At 51.3% G+C, this 23,882-nt stretch overlaps 1 protein-coding gene across 2 annotated transcripts; it reads right to left on the bottom strand.

The window, feature by feature from the left end:
- Nucleotides 1-5,336: 5,336 nt before the first annotated feature.
- Rhbdd2 (rhomboid domain containing 2) lies at nucleotides 5,337-16,878 on the bottom strand. 2 transcript variants are annotated; one of them, XM_076840419.2, is made up of 5 exons: nucleotides 16,656-16,730; nucleotides 15,483-15,551; nucleotides 14,126-14,533; nucleotides 8,374-8,524; nucleotides 5,337-6,170 (listed from the first exon to the last, which is right to left on the bottom strand). In XM_076840419.2, the coding sequence occupies exons 2-5, from the start codon at nucleotides 15,508-15,510 to the stop codon at nucleotides 5,816-5,818; spliced, it is 942 nt and encodes a 313-aa protein (XP_076696534.2). In that variant the 5' UTR covers nucleotides 15,511-15,551; nucleotides 16,656-16,730; the 3' UTR covers nucleotides 5,337-5,815. The 2 variants fall into 2 exon arrangements, with proteins under 2 accessions (XP_076696534.2, XP_076696533.2); XM_076840418.2 differs by lacking the exon at nucleotides 15,483-15,551 and having other exon boundaries at nucleotides 16,656-16,878.
- Nucleotides 16,879-23,882: the final 7,004 nt, after the last annotated feature.

Genomic DNA, 23,882 nt, shown 5'->3' with positions numbered 1-23,882 from the left:
TTGAATTTCAGGTTTTCCTCAGCTGTCTATTGGCCATCTCTCTCTATCCCCTCCAGCTCTTCCAAGGCAGGCAGCTGGCCACCTTGCCCACCGTCTGGGACCTAGCACCTGGCAGCTGGAACAGGGCTTGGCCCACAGTGGGTAGCTCTTCAGTGAATGAGTGAGTGCCAAGCTTCGGGCTGAGGACCCCAGCCAGGAGGTCCTGTCCTTGAGTCTGCAGTGCAGTGGACAGAGGCAGCCTGGGGCCACGGGAGCTGAGAGAAGGTACCACAGTTGGCAAGAGGCTCCTCAGCACCAGTAGAAGCTGCCCATTGGGCGTACATCACGTCAGGTGCCACGTCCCTTGCTCTAAGTTTCAATTCAGCCCCTCTAAATTCGGGATCCTTGTTCCCACTGTGCAGGTGAGGAAATGGGAGGTCAGGGCGGTTGGGAAACTGTCCCCAAGTCAAACACTTGATAGCAACCCTGTTTCACCCCTCCCTCTCTTTTACATACACCTCTCCTTGGCCTGGCGGGCAGGGTTCTTCCTTTTCAGAGATGGAAGGTTCCAGAGGCTCAGAGAAGTCAAGTAACTGGCTAGAAGCCTCCCAGCCAGGGAGAGGCCGCTGGCATCCTGGAGGCCTCCCTCAAACCTCTGCTCTTCAGCCTCCATGTCACAATTCCAGGCCTTTCTCTGAGGCCCCAGCAGAGCTTGGCCTGGGGTGGGTGGATGGGTGACTGGCGCCTCCGTTCAGATTCTCACGGTGTGGATCCAGAGCTCCCTTCTTCCCAATGCCCAGGCCATCTCTGCCAAGGCACCCCTCGGCCCTCAAAACCAAAGTGCCCCAAAAGGCACCTGGCCCCTGCCCTGCCTGCAAGAGCAGCCCCGGCTCCACCTCCGCCCCCAGCAGGGCTCCCAGTCGCTCCCTCAAAGCTCCGGTTCCCTCCCTCCCGCGTGATGTCCTTTCCCTCCCGCGGGGTCCTGCTGGCTCTGGGTGATGTGCCTCCTTTCTGTCCATCTTCTGAAGCTCAGGGCCAGGCACCTCCTTCATGCAGTCCCTGCTGACTCTGGGACCAGGGTCCTTTCCTGAGAAGGGCCCAGTTGAGTCACCGGCTCCAGAACTGGAGCAAGAGCTGGGTTCCGTGACTGGGCCTTGGCGGGGTCTGAGTGTGGCAAGGGGAATCAGGGCGAGGTGGCACTACTCGCTGCCAGAGGGGAGCTGGCGAGGGGGCAGGGGCCGCAGAAAGTGGCAGAGGGGTGCAGGGCCTTACATGCCAGGTGCCCCCCACCGTGGGGCTGATGAGGGGATGGGTGGCCCAGGAGAGGCCTCTCCGCTGTCCTTGCCTGGTGGATACCCCAGGCTACCGATGGGGCCGGGAGGGGTCCTGTGTGTCCCGTGTCAGTGACTGGTCCCCTTGCTCTCACTCAGGCTGAGGTCTCTCCCCAGAGCTCCCCACCATTGTGGGAGGGTTTGGAAAGCCCCCCTGCACCCAGAGTGTGAGTGAAGGGGCCCTGGTGGCTCTCCTGGTCCGACTGAGAGGAGCCTGGGAGCAGCAGTCACCAGGTGTGGGCCAAGGCCTTGGATAGGCTTCCCTGGGTGGGCTCGAGTGGCCCCGAGAGCCTCTGCCTGGGCCTCATTGTGATCCCAGCTGTCGCCCAGCTGACTCTTTCCAGTGACCCGGATCAGGAGAACCGGGTTCTGATCTGGCTCTGTCCCAGGGCCACTTGGCTCTAAGCTCTTAGTCAAGTAAATTCCTCTCTCTGGGCTTTGGGTTCCCATGTTGGGATGGAGTTGGTCCAAGAATCTTCTCTCCACGTTTGGTAAGTGACCTGTGGGGCCCATGTTCTCTGAAGAAGCTCAAGACCCCACGGGCCAGCTGCGTGGACACGGTGACAGCAGAAAGATGGAGCCTCGCAGGTCAAGAGTCCAAGTGACCTTGAGCTCCCTTAGTCCCTGGTGGCCATTTTACTCCCCATCTCTGTATCTGACCTGTCATCCTGGGACTCTTGATTCTAGGACCTAGAGCCCCCACCAACCCGGAAGCCAAGATAACGAGGGGGCAGCCTCCGAAGCCCCGGAGGTCCCTGCTCTGCTGTGCCCCCTGTCTGATGCCCTCACCAGTGTTATTTGGTGAACGTGCTGGTCTATGGCCTTCTTTGTTCTGTGGCTATAGAAGTTCATGTAACCTCTTCCACAGGACACCATGCTCTCAGGGGACTTGAGCCCGTCTTCCAGGGCCGTGGTCACTCGTGTCTGGCTCAGAAGATGCTGTCTTCTGAGTTCCTTAAGCAGAGCTGTTGTTTTATGTTGACAAACATCGGCCCCTGACCCTCCGACAGTGGAACTGCTGGCCTCATGTGATAGGTGGTTGGGAGGGGAGGGCCGTCCTGTTGTCCTGCTGTCCCGCTCCTCATGTGCCACAAGTGGCCACACCCATTCCTGGAAGAGATGCCGGGAAGCTGGTGCCAGCTGTTGGGCCATCTCACACAGGGCCAGCCACCCTGCGTGCTTGGGGGAAGGCAGGAGGCCGGGTCAGGCCAGGCAGGCTGAGGGGGAGTTCGGAGGCTCCTGCTGGAAACTTACCCTGTGAAGCCCCACTTGCCCGTGCGTGCGCGTTGGTACCAGCTGTGTTCGGATAAGCTTAGGACTCTGTGTGTTCCACACAGCGTGTGGGTGTGCTTCAAACACACAGGCATTTCTGAGGGTGGGTACCCACCTGTTTGAACAGAAATTTGCCTGTGGGTCAAGGTCCAGATATGTGAGGTCAAGTGTTTGTGTCTGTAGGTGCCCATGCAGGCCGGGTGTGTGTGTGTGCTTGACTGCTGGGCCCTGGGAATGTCAGGGCCATCCCAGTGACCTCGGAGGGCAAGAAGCTGTTTTTCCACCCCAAGAGGCCCAAGTGGCCTTGCCGTTGCTCCCTGGGGTATGCAGCAGGGGTGACAGGCCAGCCTCTGGAGACCTTGTTTCAGCCAAAGTGTGTGTGTGTGTGTGTGTGTGCACGCATGTGTTGGCTCTAAGCTCAAGGTAGGACTGTGAAGCAAGGCAGCCTCTCACCTGTCCTGGAGGTGGCACAGGGTCCCCCAGAGCCAGGCTTCAGGTCCAGCTTGGGGTGCTGCTGGTGCCGCTGGCAGTTGTCCAGGCAGAGTGATGTGTCAGAGCTCAGACCAGGGGCGATGTCTCTATGGGCCCCCGCATCCTACCCCAGGCTCCCCCAACCTGGCCACACTTTCCTTGGCAGGAAGCTCACCCTCCAGGCATCGGTTGCCTGTAGCCATCTCCAGGCCTCCACCGGCCGCTCACCTGGGGAGCAGGAGCCTCTGGGCAGGACCTAGACTTCAGGTGGTGAAGCTATGCACAGCCTCAGCCCTGCCACATGTGCTGGGGCACCAGAGCCACTTGGTACCCTCGACTTCTATTTCTGGCATTTGGCTCACTGCTTGCCTGGGGCCAGCCTCCATTACTTCCAGCAGCCTCACCTTTCCTACAGGACTCCCCCTGTGGCCTCGCCTCTCCTGACCGGCTCCACACCTGCCTTCCCCACCTGGCTTGCTTCCCTCCAGGCTTAGTTCCCTGGAGCACAGGAGAGCACCTTTCCCTGCCCCAGGACAGATCTGTGCATCACAGGGCAGCCTGCTGCTCTCTGTTGTCCTGAGGAAGCTGATAGCACCTTTGAGCCTCCCTGGTGGTCAGACGGGGAGAGGTTTCTGGTGAGGGTCTAAGGGCTTTGGTGAGCAGGTGAGCAGGGGCCGGAGCAAATGCCTCCCTCCTCCCTGGCAGGGTGGGAGATTGGTACTCAACGGGCCCAGGCTCCCTGGCTGCCAGCCCAGGCTGAGCAGGAGCCCCCTCAGTTCCTCTAGTGCTGCTTGATCCCACTGCAGCTTTCAGTGCACGGGTGACAGTCCTGCCTGAGCCTTCCTAGGCAGGGCGCATGGCTCATTCCTTTGCTGCACAGACACTGAGCGGCAGGCCCCGTGCTGTGGCCCTCAGTATACATGCAGCTTACCATCCATGTCACCTCTGGCCCCAACCTGCAGCTGCACATAGATTGTGACCTGGGACAGCGCTGACAGGCAAATGGGGAAGGGGCCTGGGATCCCTTCTAGGTCCTCCAGAACACACGTGGGGGTGAGAGATGGTCCCACTTTGAGCTGGCTCCAAGGCGGTCCGTGTTGTGGCCAGACCCAGGAAAAGTCCAGGGGAACATGGAGATGAGAGCAGGCTCCGAGCAGCAGGTGGGGCAGGCTGGAGTCAGGCCCTGCTTGTGGCCCACCTCTGCTTCCTGCAGCCCCAGGAGTGACGCCAGGGTGGGAGGGGAGGGCTAGGCTGAATGACCCGAGGGTTCTCACAGCTCTGCTGCTTGGGGACCTCTGGGCCCAGCCTGGCCATTCCAAGGCCCATCTTTTGCAGCTCCAGCCGGCCAGTTCACACAGAAGGCCAGAGGAAGGAGGGACATGACCTTGCCACTCCAAGCAGTTGCAGAGGAAGATGGCTTGGGACAGGCCACTAAGGCCAAAGTGCAGGGTGTGGCTAGAGTCCAAAGGCCCAGGCCAGGCCCCGCCAGGCTTGCTCCACACCAGCTCCAGAGCTGTAAGCCCTACTTCCCAGAGCAGATCTGGTGTCCTGACCACCTTCTTCTGGCTTGGGTCTTAGCAGTCACCCAGGCAGGGCTGTGACTAGCCTGTCCTCCCCAGGACCTCTCAGAAAGTCAGCAAGGTGGGCCATCTAGCTTCTGGACAAGTGGGGCCATGAGTCATGTCCATGAACGTGCCTGTGCAGCTGGCACACCTTCCTGACCTGGCCCGCTGCGAGGAGCCCAGCTGGGCACTGACCAGAAGCCACGAGGGGGTCCCGGGGGCTGGCCAGGCCATGAGCTCACACCCCCTCCTTGTCCTGCTCTGCTCCAGCATTTCCCGGGCTCACCTGCTTCCTGACTCTGGGTTAACCTGGCCAACGGGAGACACGGACGGCAGACTGGCAAACACGCAGAGAAGCTGGGTGCTTCTCCAGTGGCATCGCTGCCAGTGTCTGTGCCACTGAGGGGTCTGTGGTCCTGTTGGCAGCCCTTCTCCTCGTGGTCCCCACTCCCAAGCTCTGGCCACACCTCCTCCTTCCTGGGAGCAGGGAGGTGCCCTGCAGCTGCCCAGGGCTGGTTGCCCAACCATCCGCCTCACTCTTTCAGTTCTCCCCACACCTCTGCCCCTTGCTCCTCTGGGTCCCCACTCCTGACCTAGTGGGCATGGTTATTGGTCTGACCCAACCCTGGTCCCTCTCCCTCTTTGCCACGGCCCCAATCCCCATCTCATCTCCCTAGCCAGATCAAAGAAGCCACATGCCATGGGCAGGTTGGAGGCTGGTTCTTTATACAAAGGTCAAGGACACGACACAGGTCACCGTAGCTGGGTGCAGATGACTGGGGGAGATTTACTACAGAGGCCTGGGGGCTGCCCAGCACAGACACAGGGACACTGAAGGGGACAGAGCGTGTGCAGAGTAGAGACAGGAAGGAAGGTGGCACTGGAGAGCCATCAGCAGCCCGACAGCTGCCCTTCCCTCCCACGTCCTCTGGGAGGTGCCCTGAGCCAGGAGCGAGAAACCCCAGCTGGGCCACCAGGGCCACCAGATCCCATGATGTCACAGAGTGTCTCAGTTCTGTCTGTGCAAACTACTTCACAGAGCCGACGGGAGCACGAAGGGGGCGGAAACGGACATGTATCAAGGTACTCGACACGGCCTGGCACAGGAGGTATTCAATAAATAAGTTTTTGTCAAGAAAATCAGCTGACAGGACCTTCCTCGGAAGGCCGAGATGTGAGGTGACTTCCCTAAATGTTCTCTCAGGGCATGGTGACCCTGGAGGACTCCTTGGAGCCTGCAGCCCCTGGGGTGCCCAGGGTCCCAGAATACACTGTGCCAGGGCAGCTGACGGGGGCAGGGGGCTGGACCCCCATGGAGGTCCCCACAGAAGCCGGGTAGACGCTGGAGGAGTTAGGGTTCGGGCCAAAGTGGTTCTGCACATAACACAGGCCGGAGGTGGGCTGGTACGGGGGCAGGCTGGGCATGTGCCCAGGGACGGTTGGCCAGGAGGCCAGTTTCTGGCCGCTGGCATGCTGCATCTGAGTGACAGGGTGGTTTGGAGACAGATGAGGATGGCAGCTCTGTGTGGGGTAGGAGCCAGGCACAGGGTTCAGCCTGGAAAGGAACAAGAGAGGGAAGGTCATTCTGGGGACCAAGTGAGGAAAGGGGCTGATCTCAGAGAACAGAGGCCCGAACAGCGAGCAGCAGCCCAAAGGGAGATGGAGCTTGGGGGGGGGGGGGGCTCCTCGCAGCGGCTCACCCACCAGTAGAGGGACTGACTGGCCAGGTCACAGCCCACAGCAATTCCACCCAGAGCGCAGCGCCACCATGTGGCCTCCGAGGGAGCACAGGGCACAGGGCCCAGGCCCAGCCCACCTGCTGTCAATCTCCTACCTGGGCCCTCAGGAGGGAACTCATGGAGCAGGAACCCCTCTAACAATGGGTGTGCTGAGGTCACAGACCCCGCCGCAGACCAGCTGCCTGAGTTCAGGTACAGGATACTTCATGTCCCCCTTCACATGACATTAAGAAATTAAATGATTCTTGGGGCTGGGGACGTGGCCCTGTGGTAGATGCTGGCCTAGGGTGAGGCCCTGGACTCCATCCCCGTCACCACAAAAGAAAACAAATAAACAAAACAACAACGAAAAACAGAAACAAAGTGAGAAACAAATTCCTGCAGAGCAGCCAGGGAAACAAAGCTGCCCAATGGCTGCCTCACCACCAAACGCACGCCGTCACCTATGACCCACTGTTGGGCTGCCTGGGGCACGTTCTGTTCTGGGCGTCTGCAGCAGGCCCTGGCAATGAAGACCGGACCCCAGTCATGTGAGGAACAGAAAGGGCCACAACCTCTCCCTGTCCTGTCTGCCTGTCATACTGGAGCAGGATCAGACCTGGTACTAGGGATGCACAGTGTCATTGAGCTGTCCTCCATGGGCATGAGTTGTGGTTGGTGACCAGTGTCAGCTATTACAGAAGGGAGTCCCTCCCTGGGTGGAGTTGGCACCCCAAACCCTAAAGCCCTCTCAAGAGTCTTATGGGAGTGGCACATGCCTGTCATCCCAGAGGTTTGGAGGCTGAGGCAGGAGGATTGCGAGTTCAAACCAGCCTCAGCAAAAGCAAGGCCCTAAGCAACTTAGTGAGACCCTGTTTCTAAATAAAATACAAAATAAGGCTGGGGGTGTGGCTCAGTGGTCAGTGCCTTTGAGTTCAATCCCCAGTACAAAAAAAAGGACCTTCCTCGGAAGAGCAATTTACCACTGAGTCCCATGCCCAGCTCTTTTTATTTTGAGACAGATCTTACTAAGTTGGTGAGAGTCTCACTAAATCGCCAAGGCTGCCGGTGGACTTGTGATCCTCTTCCCTCAGCCTCCCAAGTCACTGGGACTTGCTCATTCTATAAAGTCTCTCCCTGAGTCAGATGCCAGGGATTACATGCCCAAAGCAAAAAGGCAGGTTTGTGCTTCTCTCTCTCCTGGTGTCCGTCCCTTCCTGCCAGGGCCAGCGCAGGCTGGGGCCACCTCCTGGAATGAACCCCAAGGAGCAGCTTCCAAGTCAACTAGACCCGCATCCAGGCAGCGAGGAGGGGATGTGGGTCACCGACAGAGCACTCGGCTTCCTAGAGAGTTCCTTGTCTCCGGGGGACCACGGCAGGAGAGGTCAAGTCCTCTGCTGTGGAGTCTCAGCAGGGACAAGACCACGAAGAACCCAGGGGGCAGGGCAGTGTGAACAGGGGAAAGGGGTGGGAGGAGACCTGGGTGTGGACTGGAGACACAGGAACCCACATGCGCTCTGTGGCCTCCTCTGTGACAACGAAGCAGCCCCAGGAGTGGGTGGCCTGCCTGGCTTCCCCGGAGAACGCACGGGCTGGCCTGGGACAGCAGCCTCACCTGCTCTTGCTGGTGGTCAAGGACAACCCTCCAGACCCCAGGCTGAGTCTGTCCTCAGAACCCCGTCGGCTGTACGGGCTGTCCCTACCTCATTTGGGCCAACCGCCATAGCTCAGTGTGACCTGTTGAGTGCTAAAACATGTCACACTGGCTGGGGGCGCTCACACCTGATCTCTCTACATGTCACTGAGGACTATGGGCAAGTGTCCTCAGAAGCCACTCCCTTCTCCAGAAGGTGGGGCAGCAGCCAGAGCGCTCGGGTCTTTGAGCCCATTTTCTTCTATTTCCCTGGGCGTCACGCGGGGGAGGCAGGCACGCTGGGCTGCGCACCCATTCCCAGGCTGGTTGCATCCCCCGCACTCCCCTCAGGCCACGCCGGCCTTGGAGGGGTTGCAGGAGCCAGGGGGACGGGTGCTGTAACTGACCTCCGGCTCTGGGCAGCCCTTCTCTCGGTTGAAGACCCGGAGACGTACTTGAACACGGAGACCCTCCTCATGAGGCTGAAGGGGAACTTCTGGTCGAGCTTCAGCGCCACTCGCTCCGAGAGGTCGATGGAGTGGCAGTAGGTGACGCCATCTGGGAGGGCGGGTTAAGAGAGTGGAGGAAGCACAGAGAGGCGACAGGGCTGCCGGGGACGCGGCCTGGGACACAGCCCAGGCTGCTCTCAGAGTCTGGGAGTTAATGCTTCGCCCTCCCTCTGCCAGCCCGTCCCCCATCCTGAGCTTTCTCACCACCTGCCCTTGTGGTGGCAGGAGCCACAGGGCTGTCCTAATATTCCTCAGAGGGATGACACCTTGCCCTAAACAGGGGGGCAGCCTGCTTTAACGTGTGCTTCTATGAGCCTCTTTAGCAGCATTAACCCCATACGCTGTCACCATTCCAAGTGACCCGAGAATGTCTTTGTCATCTGGTCTGTGTCAGGACCTCTGCCTACACAGCCACAAAGACTCAGCCCTGGGGCTGGGGATGTGGCTCAAGCAGCGGCCCGCTTGCCTGGCATGCGTGCTGCCAGGGTTCGATCCTCAGCACCACATACAAACAAAGATGTTGTGTCCGCCGAAAACTAGAAAATAAATATAAAAAAAAAAAAAAAGACTCAGCCCTTATTTATTCGTGTGTGTGTGTGTGTGTGTGTGTGTGTGTGTGTGTGTATGCTGGGGACCGAACCCAGACCCGTGTGCATGCATGGCGGGCACTCTACCACCTAAGCTGTATCTCCAGCCCCTCACTCTTCAGAGGACGTTTAGAATCCTAGTCACTGATCACCCCCCTACTTATTGGGACAACTAAAAACGCTGCTATGCATTTCTCCGTCCCTCCAGGGAGGACGCGTACCCAAGTGCTGATGGCAAGTGATAACCAAAAAGAGCAAAGCTGTCTTGGCTGCTGGCTTCAGAACCACCTCAAGATTCAGTTCTGCTTCTGACTCAGATGAAGCAATCTACCTGGCCTCCCATTACGCACTGCTGCCAGCTAGGACCCACACCTCGAACAACGGCTTCCACCCTCTGGAGGATGCTGCTGGACTGGGATGTAAGAGGAGGTAAGCAACGGGAGCCAGGCCTCAGGCTTTCTGTCCAGAGGTGCTTCCCAACTGCAGCACAGGCACAACGACTGCTCTGGGCCACAAAGGCAGCTACGAGTTTGGGAGGATGAAGCAGCTGGGAATGGCAGGTAAGGGTAAGGGCGAGGAGGGCTTCAGAAATCGGCACAGGAGTCCCCTGAACCTGGGCTGAACATGAAGGCGCACAAGCCGAGACTCCTCAAGCCAAGCAAGGGCTGCCACTGGGGAATGATGACGGAAGGCCTCAGGCTAACAATTCCTGGAGCTGGACAAGGCAGGGACATGCTCAAGGTCAACTGGACAGAGTACAGAGACCTCGCAGAGCACCTGGGACATTCAGAGGAGACTTTCAAAAAGACAGTGACAAACACAAGGCACAGCAACTCGCTGAATAAAGCATACCCTGCAATTTCCCTAAAGGAGCTTATAAACTTCAGGTTTCTAGCAATCTTCAAGTAAACTCACCACCTGTCATGAACAAAATCCAGAACAACAGTGAAATCCAGCCTTCAGTATTTAGCTTTTGAAGGTCTAATTTAAAATAAAAACTGCCAGACATGTAAAGCAGCATGGGATAGGGCTCAAAGTCAGGGGGAGAATCAAGAGAAATAACCAGATTCAGAAGGGGCAGACACGGATCGGAAAAGTTATTATAGATACATGAGTATTTAAAAATACATAATAAAGGAATCCGTGAAGAATCTCAATACAGAAACAAAAAACTAGATAACAGAATCAGATGAGACTTTCAAACCGAAATCCATGTGAGATGGAAACACACGGTGGAACAGGTTTACCACAGGTCAGATACGACAGAGGGCACTGACCCTGAAGGCACAGCATCGGAACGTAGCCCGGCTGAAGTGTAAAGGGAGAAAAGCTTGGAGAAAAAAAAAGGGGGGGGCGGGGACAGAGCCTTGCTGACCCTGAGCACAGCAAGTACTTAACCATGTTTAACTGGAAGGAAAGGAGAAAGAGGATGGGAAAAATTTTCAAAAAACAATAATTTTTTTTTTTCAGACTTGATGAAAATTCTGTCATAGATCCAAGAAAATTCTTCTCAGATTCAAGATCAATGAGCCACAAGGAGAAAAAACACAATGATGCATCCTCCTGAGGCTACATCATGAATTAAATAGCTGGGAGGGCCAAGCGCAGAGGCCATGCCTGTGATCCCAGTGACCAGGGAGGCTGAGGCAGGAGGATCGCCAAGTTCAAAGCCAGTCTAGGCAACTTAGTGGGACCCTGTCTCAAAATAAAAAAGGCTGGGGGATGAGGCTCAGTGGTAGAACACTCCTAGAAAAACCAAGACAGTGTCTGGAGGTTTGAGGGAAGATGGGAAAAGGGAGGTTGGATTTTCAGCGCATGCCGTGTGCGTGTGTGGGACTGTCACACTGAGGCCATTAATATGTATAATTAATACATGTTAATATTAAAAAAGGAATAGCTGAAAACTACTGATAAAGATAAAATCGTGAAATCAGACAGAAAGAAAAGGACTATCACACAAAGGGAACAATGAAAATGACTCACCAATTTCTTATCAGAAACAGAACAAGCCTGCTGGGCGAAGAGGCCCACGCCTGAGATTTCAGCACTTGGGAAGCTGAGGCAGGATAATAGCAAACTCAAAGCCGGCCTGAGCAATTGGGAGACCCTGTTTTAAAATGAAAAATAAAGGGCTGGGGATGTGGCTCAAGCGGTAGCGTGCTCGCCTGGCATGCGTGCGGCCCAGGTTCAATCCTCAGCACCACATACAAAGATGTTGTATCCGCCGATAACTAAAAAATAAATATTAAAGTTCTCTCTCTCTCCTCTCTCATTCTCTCTTTAAAAAAAAAAAAAAAGAAAAATTAAAAGGCTTGGGTTTGGGGATATGGTTCAGTGTGTACAACCCTGGGTTTAATCCCAGCACCACCACCAAAAAAAGGAGAGAACAAGTCAGACAATAATGCAATGACATCTTTAAAAGTAAAAGAGGAGTCTCAGGAGACCAGAAAAGGCTGGAATCCTGTATGTAGCAAATGAAAGCATTTTTAGACATCAAAAATTGACAGAGTTTGTCACCAACAGAAATGTCAAAGGAAGTTCCTTCAGGCCACAGGAAGATGATAGCAGATGGAAACTTGGATCCACATTAAAGGGGAACTAAAAAAATAAATATGTGGGTCAATGTCTGATGGCTTTTTTAATTAAAAATATGAACAATTTAACTATTTAAAGTCATAGCAATGTACTGTGAGGTTTAGAACACATGTGAAATAAAACATGACAACAAGAACACAGAGGATGAAAAGAAGGCAAGGAGAATATAATGTTGTATTTGTATAAGGTCTTACACTGTGTATGGAGTGGCACGATACTTCAAAAGTCGTTTATGATAAAATATATACTGTATGTAACCACTAAAAAAAATTAAACAAAGGTACACTTAACAAGGAAAGAAGATTAAATTCTATAATTAGAAAAATATGAAATTAAAGGAAGGAAGAGAGGGAAAGTATGGAACAAATGGCAAGCTGGTAGCCTTAAACTTGCCCATATCAATAATTACACTAAATGTAAATAAGCTAAACATATTTTTTTTTTTTTTAAAGAGAGAGAGAGAGAGAGAGAGAGAGAGAGAGAGAGAGAGAGGATTTTAAGATTTATTTTTTAGTTCTCGGCGGACACATCTTTGTTTGTATGTGGTGCTGAGGATTGAACCCAGGCCGCACGCATGCCAGGCAAGCGCACTATCGCTTGAGCCACATCCCCAGCCCGAGCTAAACATATTGTTTGAAAGCAGAGATTATCAGACTGGAGAACCAACATGCTACCCATAGGAAATAGGATTTAAATATGAAGACAATTTTTTTTCCAGCACTGTGGATTGAACCCAGGGCCTCACACATGCTAGGCAAGTTCTCCACCAAGGAGCTACACCTTTAGCCCTTTTTAAGTTGCCCAGGCTGTCCTGGAATGATCCTCCTGCCTCAGCCAAGTAGCTGAGATTATAAGTTGTGATATCACGCCTGGTACACAGACATTTTAGGAAGGAAGGAAGGAAGGAGGAAGGAGGAAGGAAGGAAGGAAGGAAGGAAATACACTACATGAACCCTAACAGTAAAACAGCTGGAATAACTACATTGATATAAGACAACACAGACTTTAGGACAAAGAATATGACCAGAGATAAAAGGAGTCAATTTCCTCATGATAAATGATCAATTATTAAGATGACATATAATTCTGAATGTATATTCATCTGAAGCAGAGTTTCAAAATGCACAAAACAACTGGAAGGCAAAAATGGACAAACCCACAGTTAGAGTTGTAGGTTTAGTACAAGAATACAGAAGACGTAAATGAAAGCAAGACCTCAACCTGAGAGACACAGACTACCATGTCTACCAGCCGCAGAACCCATGTTCTTTTCAAGAATAGTCACCAACATACCAAATGTTGGGTCAGAATCATAAAAAGAATGTTCTGTACCTACATGAAATTAAGTTAGAAAATAACAAAAAGAAGTCTGGAAAAACCACTGATATTTTGAATTAAGCAACTCATTTATAAATTACCCATGGATCAAAGAAGAAATTCCAAAGAAAATTCTATTTTCAACTGAGTGGTAATGAAAACACAGTATATCAAAACTGTGGCTCAGCGGTAGAGTGCTTGCCTAGCATATGCGAGGCCCTGGGTTCGATCCTCAGTACCACATAAAAATAAATAAAATAAAGGTATTGTGTTCAACTACTTCTAAAAAATAAATATTAAAAAAAACTTGTGTAATGTAGCTAAAGTAGTATTCGTAGGAGAGTTTATATCATTTCCATTTTAATATTAGAGGATGAGTTTAAAATCAATGAAATTTAAAAAATAAGAGCTTTCACTTACCAATACTTTTACATAACCTCTCTTATTAGTACACAGAATTATGAGAGATTTTATATCTTGTGTAACCCCCAATTTTCTTTTCCAACCCCACTAATTTTGATGTTTATAAAAGAAACTCCACTTTGTAGTATAGATTTCTTTCGCTTGATTGCCAAAATATAGAAGCTGGAAAGCTTATTCTAAATTTTAACTATGCTTACAGTGAAAGTCTCCTTCCTTCCTTCCTTGTTTTTCCTGAGAAAAAGATCAAGCCAAACAAAAACAGTAACAAAAAGAAATCTGAAGCTAACGGTGTAGCTCAGTGGTTGAGTCCTTGCTCAGCATGTGTGGGGCCTTGGGTTTTATTCTCAGAAACGCAAAAAAAAATTACAAACCAAATGTTTCCTATCCCTTTCATGAATATCTCCAGCTTTTGGGTATCTCAGACTCTTCCAATGAACACTCTTATGATAATTGATCAAATGTAGGTTTATACCTAAGTTTTCAAGGAAAAAAAACCCTCAAATTTAGTATATTTTGCCAACTGGCAGGGCTAGGCTAAGCTGGCACGAGGAGATGACTATGTGAGGAAATCCTGGGCTGGACAGAGGAGGTGACCAGCCCAAGGCTCCAGGGATCTCAAAGCTGCAGCCAGAGCCTAGGCTGCCTATGTCTGAGCCCAAGACTATCTACCTGCTCCCCCAAGTCCCCCCTTGGCTGGCATCTCTCTGAATTCCCTTCTAGAAGGATACACGCCAGCCCGACCAGAAGGCCACAGACGTTGCTCAGGAAGGAGGTCTGGGGGATGAGCCAAGAGGCAGCCAGCAGGAGCCAGGGCACCAGCACCGAGGGCACCACCACACCAAACACCAGGGCCCGTCTCATCCGAGAGCGGACAGAGGTGACTCCCAGCATGGCAAAGGCCACCGGGGTGAAACCTCTGGCATCCTCCACTTCCCCCAGCTTTGATAGTGACGACACAGCTTCAAATGACAGGAAGATGATCGCGGAGAAGATGGCGAAGATCAAGGTGAAGAAGCAGTGGCGGACGGTGCCCACAGTTCTCTCAAAATTGCCAGCAAAGCGCCAGATGATGACAGCACCGCAGAGCAGGGAGACTGGGTTCTCATAGACAAAGATGTAGGTCACCAACCTGTAAACTGAAAAGGAACCGGAGTTAGAGGCCCGCGGGTGGGAAAGCCAGGTGATAAGCCATCTAAGAAAGGGAAAGTAAGCCCCAGAGAGCCACTGAAAAGCAGTGATAAGCAGTGGGGACAACAACGGAGGACCCAAGACTCAAAGTAGAGGCATGAATGTCTAAACCCTGCTCTTCCCAGACCTGGAAAAGGTCGGAAACCAACTTCCATGTGTGAAAAAAATACTTTTTGTCATGGAGTAGTCTCTGAATTTTAAAGTGCTTTATAATCCTTTTTTAGATTTTAATACTGACCTACCTCACTGGGCAGTTTGAGGGTTAATTAATTGTAACAGCTTCAGGGTGATTGAGTGGGTGTCACTTAACACTCTGTGTGCCAGTCTCCTCAGCTGTAATCCTGACCTCTCCTTCCATAGTGGCTGTTCAGAGGAAGAAAAAAGGGACCATGAATTATTTTGCAACTCTAAGGATTATAAAGCTAGCATTAATAATATAGAAATCAGACATCTTCCTTGAAAGCCTTGCAGGTAGAATAATGGTTTATGTGCAATAAGACAGCAAAGAATCATGCTCATTTTTCTAAACATGGTTATCTCTAATGTATTTTACACCACTGCAGGCCCACACACTAAGCTGAAGTGACAGTGACTTGGGAGTCCTAAGACCTTCAGTGGAATCTTGGCTCTATCACAACCAGGCTGTATGAGCTAGTCAATTTCGAGGCTTTAGTTTCCTCATTGCAAAGTAACAGGTTCGACTGGAGGCCTTCAAAGGTCCCTTGTATGACTGATGATCCTACATCCATGAACCCCACAATTGGGAAGCTGTGAACTAAAAAAAAGGGGGGGCTAGCTTTTTGCTTCTATCTGAGGAGGTGCCGTGTGTATCTGGGGTGGAGGGTGCAGGGAACAGCTTCAGTTTTGAGCAGGGAAGCAGGCTATGGAACCATATACCTGTCAGGCCGTCTCCGGAAGGCTTCATTATCTGAAGAGTACTTCATTATTTGTTGAGTACTTCCGAAACTGAAATTCCAAGTATAAATGTGAAAAGATTCTAGAAGCAACTCTATATGATTTGGGAACGATGTATCCCAAGGCTCTATTTCCAAACTATCATCCCATAAAAATAAAAAGCTGGGTTCCTATCTCAGTCGTATGACTTTTAACAGCTCTGATTCTTTGCACTAGGCTTCAATCTCATCTAAATAATGGTCAGTTTAATATGGTCTATGTCATAGAATCGCTGAGGATTAAATGAGATTAATGCATGGGAGTGTACATTGCAAAACAACAAGAGCCATACAAATTTCTTCTATTCCTTCCCAGAAAAAGAGGAAGAAGGGGAGACTAGGAATGTCTTTATGAACTGATTTTTATACTTAGTTGGTCTGCAAAATTATTCTCCCCCATGGGAAAAAAAAAAAAAAAAAAAGCCACCCAGGCCCAAGCTCTGGGCTTTAGGAGTCAGGACTGCGATATAAACTACGCAGAAGCCATTCCAGGCCAGGCGTGCGGTGGTGGAGCATGCCCATAAATCCCAGCAACTCCTTCGCTTGAAGCAAGAGGAGCTCCTCAACAACTTAGCGAGGTCCTAAACAACTCAGCAAGATCCTGTCTCTAAATAAAATATTAAAAAGGGCTGGAGATGTGGCTCAGTGACAAAGCCCCCCCTGGGATCAATCCCTGGGACACCCCCCCCAAAAAAAAAGACATTCCAAACCTCCAGAGGACAGGACATTGATAAGAGTGGCAACAGACAATGCTCAGGTGTCGCGATGAAGGGAAAGAGATCATTTTTCGGTGGGGCTTTGGCCCTTGGCAGACGTGGGTGTGGGTATGAAATGGGAGCGGAGAGAAAACCACCTCTGTCATCAAGGAATGAGTTTGGAGCCCCAGCCAGTCTGGCGACTACCGGGAAGGAGCAAATTCGGGTAGGAAAGGGTGATGACGAGGATAAGGCTAGGGAAGGCGTGAAACGGGGAAGGCGGGAGGCGGTGCTGGAGGTGGGAGCAACACGCCGCGCACGGAGGCAGCGACAGGCTGGCGGGGAGGTCTGGGGCTGGAGTCCCCGGACGCGCGAAGTCGGTAGCGGGGATCGGCGCCCGGTCCGGCCCCGCCCCTGCTCACCTTGCCAGTTGCGCAGGGCCTCGGACCGCAGAGACAGGCCCGAGGGCGCCAGGGGCGGCTGCAGCAGGAACAAGCGGGGCCCGGACACCAGCAGGGAGAGCAGCGCCGTGAAGAAGGTGGCGGATGGCACCTCGGGACACAAGCACCAACTGCGACTCCCGGGCCCCGAGGCCGCCATGGCGGCCAGACTTCCCGCGCTCCACCCGGTCACAGGTAGCCGGCCCTCGGCTTCTTCCGCCTCGCTGCGGCTGTTTCCCCTGGCAACAGCGGAAGTGCCGGTCGGAAGCCCGGCTCCCTCCAGGACAGCCCAATCTCGTGGCGCCGACCAGCCCTTCCCGGCGCGCGGGATGCCGGGAAATGTAGTTCCACTCTGTGGCTGGGGCGGCAGCCTTGGAGAACTAGTCACAGGTCGGGGGGGCTGCTTTTCCAGCTCCATTAATCCTGCAGGGGCTTTGATTTCGCCATCCCGGCTCTAGATGCCTAAGGAGCACTGTGTTTTGAGGCCCACAGAGCCCTTTCGCACCACGCCCCCTTATCCGCGTTCAACCCCAGTATACCAAAGGGAACAGCGTAGCAGGCTCCCTGGGTAATATAATTAGATGGCAGAGATACAACCAGAACTCGGTCCTCTCACTGGGGCGCCTGTAATTGGCCAAGAGGACAGCGAGGTCAGCTCCTTTGGTTGGACTGAAGAGGGACGGCGCGAGGTGGGGCAGGGATTCAGTTGAAGAGACTAAGGAATCAGGATTGCGCTCTAACTCCTTAATCATCAAGGTCTATTTCAGCACTTCTCATTTGAAAAGTGCTTTGGGCAATCAACAGCTGTTTCAGGTAGACACGTGGAATATTCTTTCTCCATTAGAGGTGCGCTGGCAAGTGAGGTAACTTGTCCAGGGTCATCAGTGGGAAGCTAGAGGACTAGGATTTGGATCCAGGTTTCCTGTCTGCCCCCACCACCAATGTTCAGCCCTTTTTCATCATTTGTTACAAATCCTTTGATATGCATACATTTGACTGGAGGCCACATAGACTTCTGAAAAACAAACAAATGCTTCACTCTGTGCTAGAGAGTGATGGTTTGCTTCTCAGATCCACCACATCCATCTTGCCCCAGCTCTATAGATCCCCAGCATCTGTGCTCCTCTCCAGCGAGGGCTCCTGCCTGCTAGCCCACTGTCACAGCTCCTCTGCGCCACCATTCCCTCCCTTTCTCCTTTGTTCTCCTTAATTCTGGATCACCCTTAATTCTTTCTCCTTAGACTTTTTAAGGGTGCTCCCTTTCTTTTCCAGGGACCCGGCCTGATACAACTTCTCTAACATCGCAGGGGTATCTGGCTCCTTCTCCACCCACTACCATACTGTTATTAGCTCTATTCCTTGCCCAAGGCTGCAGGATTGGGTTTGCTTCAGGCCTAGATGCTGTCCCCACAACTTGGCAGCCCCTGCTGGCTCTGGTGGAGAGAGGGATCCCACTACTCCCCCACTCCTGGAAGGAGGGTCACTTGCACTTCCCGGATCATAGACTATCAATGAAAGAACTTCTTCCAAATTCCTGTGGTGTTAGGAACAGGAAGATGTTCTTCTTTCAAGAATGTTGAGCATGTGTCTTGACAAGACACCTGTCCAGCAGGTCTTTGCTGCACACCAGACTTTCGGGGCTGTCACAACCTGAAACTTTCTGGTTTGAACTACCAACTGGCTGCGCTCAGTTGGGTGATTTTTTTCCCCCACCCCCAGTACTGGGGATTGAGAGGTGCTTTACCACTGAGCTACATCCCCAGTCCTTTCAAATTTTTTTATTTTTTTTTATTTTGAGAAAAGGTCTTGCTAAATTGACCTCAAACTTGCAATCCTCCTGCCTTAGTCTCCCAAATTGCTGTGATTACAAGCACGCCCATTTCTTCTGCTAATCTCTCCAGGATTCACACTTGTGTCAGTTGTCATCCGGTAGGTTGTTTGGGGACTGGCTGCGCTAGTGGGATGACTTTTCTGTCTCTGCTCCATGTGATTTTTTTTTTTTTTTTTTTTTTTTTGGTCCTGGGGATTGAACCCAGGGCCTTGTGCATGCAAGGTCCATATGGTTTTATCCTCCAGTGGACTGGCATGGACTTCTTCATCGGGTGGTCTCCAGGAAGCAGGAGAGGAAAGGACCTGTGTGCAAGCACCTTCCACACCTTTGCTTATATCACCTTTGCAAATGTCCCATTGCCAAAGAAGTCATATGACCCACCAGAGGGAGGGGACAACATAGCATTCATTAGGGACCATTATGTATCATCCAGGAGCTCTGTTTTAAAATAGGTTTTATTATTGTTGTTTAATAAAGGTTTTATTTATTATTATTGTATACACTGTTTTGTGGATGCAGGAGACGGAACCCGGGGTCTTGCCCATGCCAGACAGGTGTTCTCCACTGAGCTGCATCTCCAGCCTTAGGTTTTATTACTATTTAGGGCTGGAAAGACCAAAAGATCTGGAGATAACTGTCATTGAAAAGATAGTGTGTTACCTTTACTGATCCCAGGAGAAGGGGGCATGCCATGCCATGGGGTCACCAGTGGGAGGGCCTGGGCTGATCAGGAGGCAGAATATATGTGGTGGAGGGACAACGGGAAAGAGCTTTTGACTGTGGTTTCCACAAGAAGGAAATGGGCCAGGTCTTCAGCAGGCTTAGGCTTGGTTATTTTGAATCATTTCACAGGCTTTGGGACATGGGAGCTGTCCGTGGTTGTCCACAACGTGGCCTGAGTGATGGGGACAGCTGGGCAATGGCCAGAGTCAGAGTCTGGTGAAGGCGGTGGTTGGGGTGGGGGCTCTGAAATGATTCCTTTGAATTTGAATATTGTGCCTGGGGTGAGTTGTTTCCCATCTCTAGAAATTGGGTGGCTCTGGGAGGTATAGTCCTCTGGAGTCAGCAAGGTCCCAGGTATCAAAGTGGCAGAAGAGAGAAAATAAAAGACAGTTCATGCAGAACCTGGCTGCCTGTCTCCACTCAGGCACTTAAGCCAGAATCACGGGCTTCATTGCTTCTCTTTCTCCAATAGTCCAATTAGTTTCCAAGTCCTACCAATTAATACACACACACACACACACACACACACACACACACACACACACACATATATATCAAATCCAACCCCTTTCAATTATTATTATCACTGCTGCTCCATTTCCAGCCTCATCAGCGTTGCCTGGATCATTGCAAGGCCCCTTCTACTGGACCGGCCACTTTTGGGCTTGTCTTGATGACTGAAGGCATCTTTCAACCCGGCAGCAGATGGAACCATCTGAGATACTCATCGGATTATCCCTGCTTCGATGGCATCCCTCTGTGGCTAATGTCCTGATTCCATGGACATCATCTTCCTTGATCTGACCCTCTCCTCTTGTGTCTGCCCCAACTCTGGCCCCTCTTTTAACTTTTCATTCCAGCAACACCAGATGTGTGTAGTTCCCTGATTGATTGGTTTTTGCTCCTGTTGTAACTCCTGTCTGGAATCACATCCAACTTCCTGTGCCTGACCAATAAGAATCGTCGTAACAGCCTGGCATTGTGGCGAATGCCTGTAATCCCAGCAGCTCTGGAGGCTGAGGCAGGAGGATCGTGAGTTCAAAGCCAGCCTCAGCAATTTAGCGAGGCCCTAAGCAACCCAGTGAAACCCTGTCTTAAAATAAAATACAAAAATGGATTAGGGATGTGGCTCAGTGGTTAAGTGCCTCTGGGTTCAATCCCTGGTACAAAAAAAAAAAAAATCATCTAATGAGGACAGCCAATACTCACATGATGTGCTCTACATAATTGTTGCTTGGTATTGATGCAGAATTGGTTCCAGGACCTAAGAGGATACCAAAATCCAAGGACGCTCAGTTCCTTAAATAAAATGGTGTAGTATTTGCCCAGAACCTACTCACACCCTCTTGTATATTTTTAAAAATCTCTAGATTCTCATAGCTAATACAATGTAAATGTTAGCAAAATAGTTGTCATATAGTTTATTTCGGGAATAACGACAGCAAAAAAGTCTGTGTGCGTTCATTACTAGCACAATATCTTGGATTCACAGTTGGTTGTATCTGGATGAGGAACCCCTTGGTACAAACGTGTGTAGGTGTGTGTGTGTAGAGGAATGGGTCATGTTCCAATGGATACTGCATATATTTAAGTCAATGCATGATGCAGCCGCAGTGAAAGATAAGGTTTTACTCAACAGGAAGCAAAAATCTGAGTCAGAGCAACTAAAAATGGCAAATAGGAACTTGAGTGGCTGTCACCCAAGTCTGAGGCAGGGAAAGAGGAAGAGGGCAGTGGCTCCATCTTCCCTGAGCTGGCCTGGTTCTTCCAAAGTTTTGGGTCTCCTTCTAGACACACTCTTCAAAAGGACGTAGCCAACTGGAGCTCATCCAACAAAAAAATGACCAGGATGGGGGACAGAGGAAGAGCTTCCAGTTGTGTCTGATGAGACATGGGCACAGAGGCCTGGGAGGCCTGTTGGAGAAGCTTCCAGGGTCCTGGCCACGGGTGGCCACTATCTGAAAGCTCTCTGGGAAAGGAGTAAGACTGTGTTCCTCGGGGCTGGGGATGTGGCTCAAGCGGTAGCGCGCTCACCTGGCATGCGTGCGGCCCGGGTTCGATCCTCAGCACCACATACAAACAAAGATGTTATGTCCGCCGATAACTAAAAAATAAATATTAAAAAATTCTCTCTCACTCTCTCTTTAAAAAAAAAAAAAAAAAGACTGTGTTCCTCCGAAGGGGAGAGCTAAGGAGGAAAGGTAGACATGACCGAGAGACACAGTGCCCTGGACCAGAGCTTCCTGCCTGTCTGGCTTGTTCATCCTCGGGCTGGGCAGCCTCCACGGGAGTGAGTTTTACAAAGCGCTTTCCAAAGCACTACTTACCACACTTAGAATTCTTTTTTTTTTTTAATGCTTAATTATTAATTGACATAACAATTATACATATTCATGGGGTACGATGTGACACTTCAACACATGTATGTAATGTGTAATGATCAGATCAGGATAACTGTTATATCTACCACTCAGACATTGACCAATTAATTCTTACAACAGCATCTGGAAATTTGAAATCATAAACCCCATTTTTTCCAGTGCTGGGGATTGAACCCAGGGCTGCTTTACCACTGAGCTACATCCCCAGCCCTTTTTCTTTCTTTAATTTTTTTTCCAGTGTTGATGGACCTCTGTAATTTATTTATTTATATGCAGTGCTGAGAACTGGATCCAGTGCCTCACACATGCTCGGCAAGTGCTGTATCTATCACTGAGCCACAACCCTATCCCCAATCCCCAGCCCTTTTTATTTTTATTTTGAGATGCAGTCTAAGTAAGTTGCTGAGGCTGGTCTCAAATATGAAATCCTCCTGCCTCTGCCTCTGGACTCACTGGGATTACAGGTGTGCAGCACCGTGTGCAACCATTGACTCTATTTTTAAGAGAAACTGAAGGCTCAGAGAGGTAAGGTGATTTGGCAAGGTCACACAGCCATTGAACAGCAAGACTGGAGTGCATACATGCTCACCTCACAGCAGACTTGTGGTTCTTCTTGCTGTACCCGGAGCTTATCAACTCTGTGGATCCACAGGATCCCAGAACCCACTTACACAATGTATTTCCATTTCCCAACTTGGGATGGTGGAATGGGAAGTTGACATTTATGACTGAGTCATGGTGTAAGGAAAGAACGGGGGTGGGAATTCCTATTATGTCTGCTTTAGTGCTAGGAGTCCAGACAAGTCTTAGTTGAATTGTGACATAACTTTAAGTTTACTTCCTGGAAAGTTATAGACCACTTCAAAACCACTTTTGAAGTGAAAATGCCTCATTACATGTTGTAGAGTAGCTTCCGCCATCACATAAATTAGTCATCAAATGAGCCAAACGAGCAGCAATTTGTAATATAAACTCCAGAGTTGCACCGTAGAGTATCACACTGACAGCATTGGTTCTGTTTTATGGGCATATGTGCTAGGATTCTTGAAAGGCTCAGATCAGCCCTGGGGGGCTGATTTGGGGAGAATTTTGGAAGAGCTTTGCTGACCACCTGCTCCCAGGCTGCAGCTCCGGGTGATAAATCTTGGAAGTGCCTGTGAGCCGGGTCTTGGGTGGCGCCACCTGGAAGGGGTTAGAGCCGGTACAAGAGAAAGGTCCCACTTTGAGGATCCTATGTGGGTTGACCTGGGAAGCCATTCTCTTCCTGGAAGACTGGGGAGTGGGACAGGTGCATTGAGACATTCTAGCCTCCTCATGGTGGGGAGGAATTAAGTGTGACATCCCAGCCCAGCCAAGGTGGTCTGAGTTCAGGGACTTTATTTCAGCCCCTCTGGCCCCGTAAAACAGATCTTGTCACCTCCTTCAAGGTTGTTCTTTCTTGGGGGGTGGGGATTGAACCCAGGGGCACTCAATCACTGAGCCCTGTCCCCAGCCCTATTTTGCATTTTATTTAGAGACAGAGTCTCGCTGAGTTGCTTAGCGCCTTGCTTTTGCTGAGGCTGGCTTTGAACTCGTGATCAGCCTCAGCCTCCCTGGCCACTGGGATGACAGGTGGGAGCCACCGTGTCAGCTTTAAGGTTGTTCTTATTCATTGTCCACTAATTTTATCTTATTTGTTTATTTTTATGTGGTGCTGAGGATCAAACCCAGTGCCTCACACATGCAAGGCAGGCGCTCTGTCACTGAGCCCCAGCCCCAGCCCCCAGAGTTCACCAATTTTTAATTGATTCTACAGTTGCCTGAATGGCCTCCGTGGGGTAGGATGGAGGAAGAGGGTTCCCAACCCCACTTACTATTAAAGACAGATTCATAGAAAACCTGCAGATACACATACACAAGACGCTCCTCAAATCTGAACCTTTCCACCTGTAGTGCCTTCGGGTCCAGGAAACTCACCCTGATCATTTTCAAAAGGCCACCCCTGCCTCCCACCCTCCCCTAGGGCTGCCCAGTGCCCCGCTGCCCACTCGGGACTGGGACCAGTTAGTTATTGGGCTCCTCTGGCTAAGAGAGAACTGTGTGGGAAGTGCTTCTTTCCCCTCCTGATGCTTCTTTCCACGTGGGGACCTTAGCTCTGTGTTCCCAACCCTCCTCTGATCACCTATTCCCCGGTTTCAGGGAGGTCGGAATAGCCCATCTCCCGGGAAGTTTGGAAGGAGCCAGGTGTGCCAGCCCCCTCCTCTTTCCCTTTGGTAAGAGCTGGAGGCTCCTCCT

This window comes from Callospermophilus lateralis, chromosome 19 (assembly GCF_048772815.1).
Source record: "Callospermophilus lateralis isolate mCalLat2 chromosome 19, mCalLat2.hap1, whole genome shotgun sequence".
Taxonomy (NCBI): domain Eukaryota; kingdom Metazoa; phylum Chordata; class Mammalia; order Rodentia; family Sciuridae; genus Callospermophilus; species Callospermophilus lateralis.
This window is presented reverse-complemented; position numbering and strand designations above follow the sequence as displayed.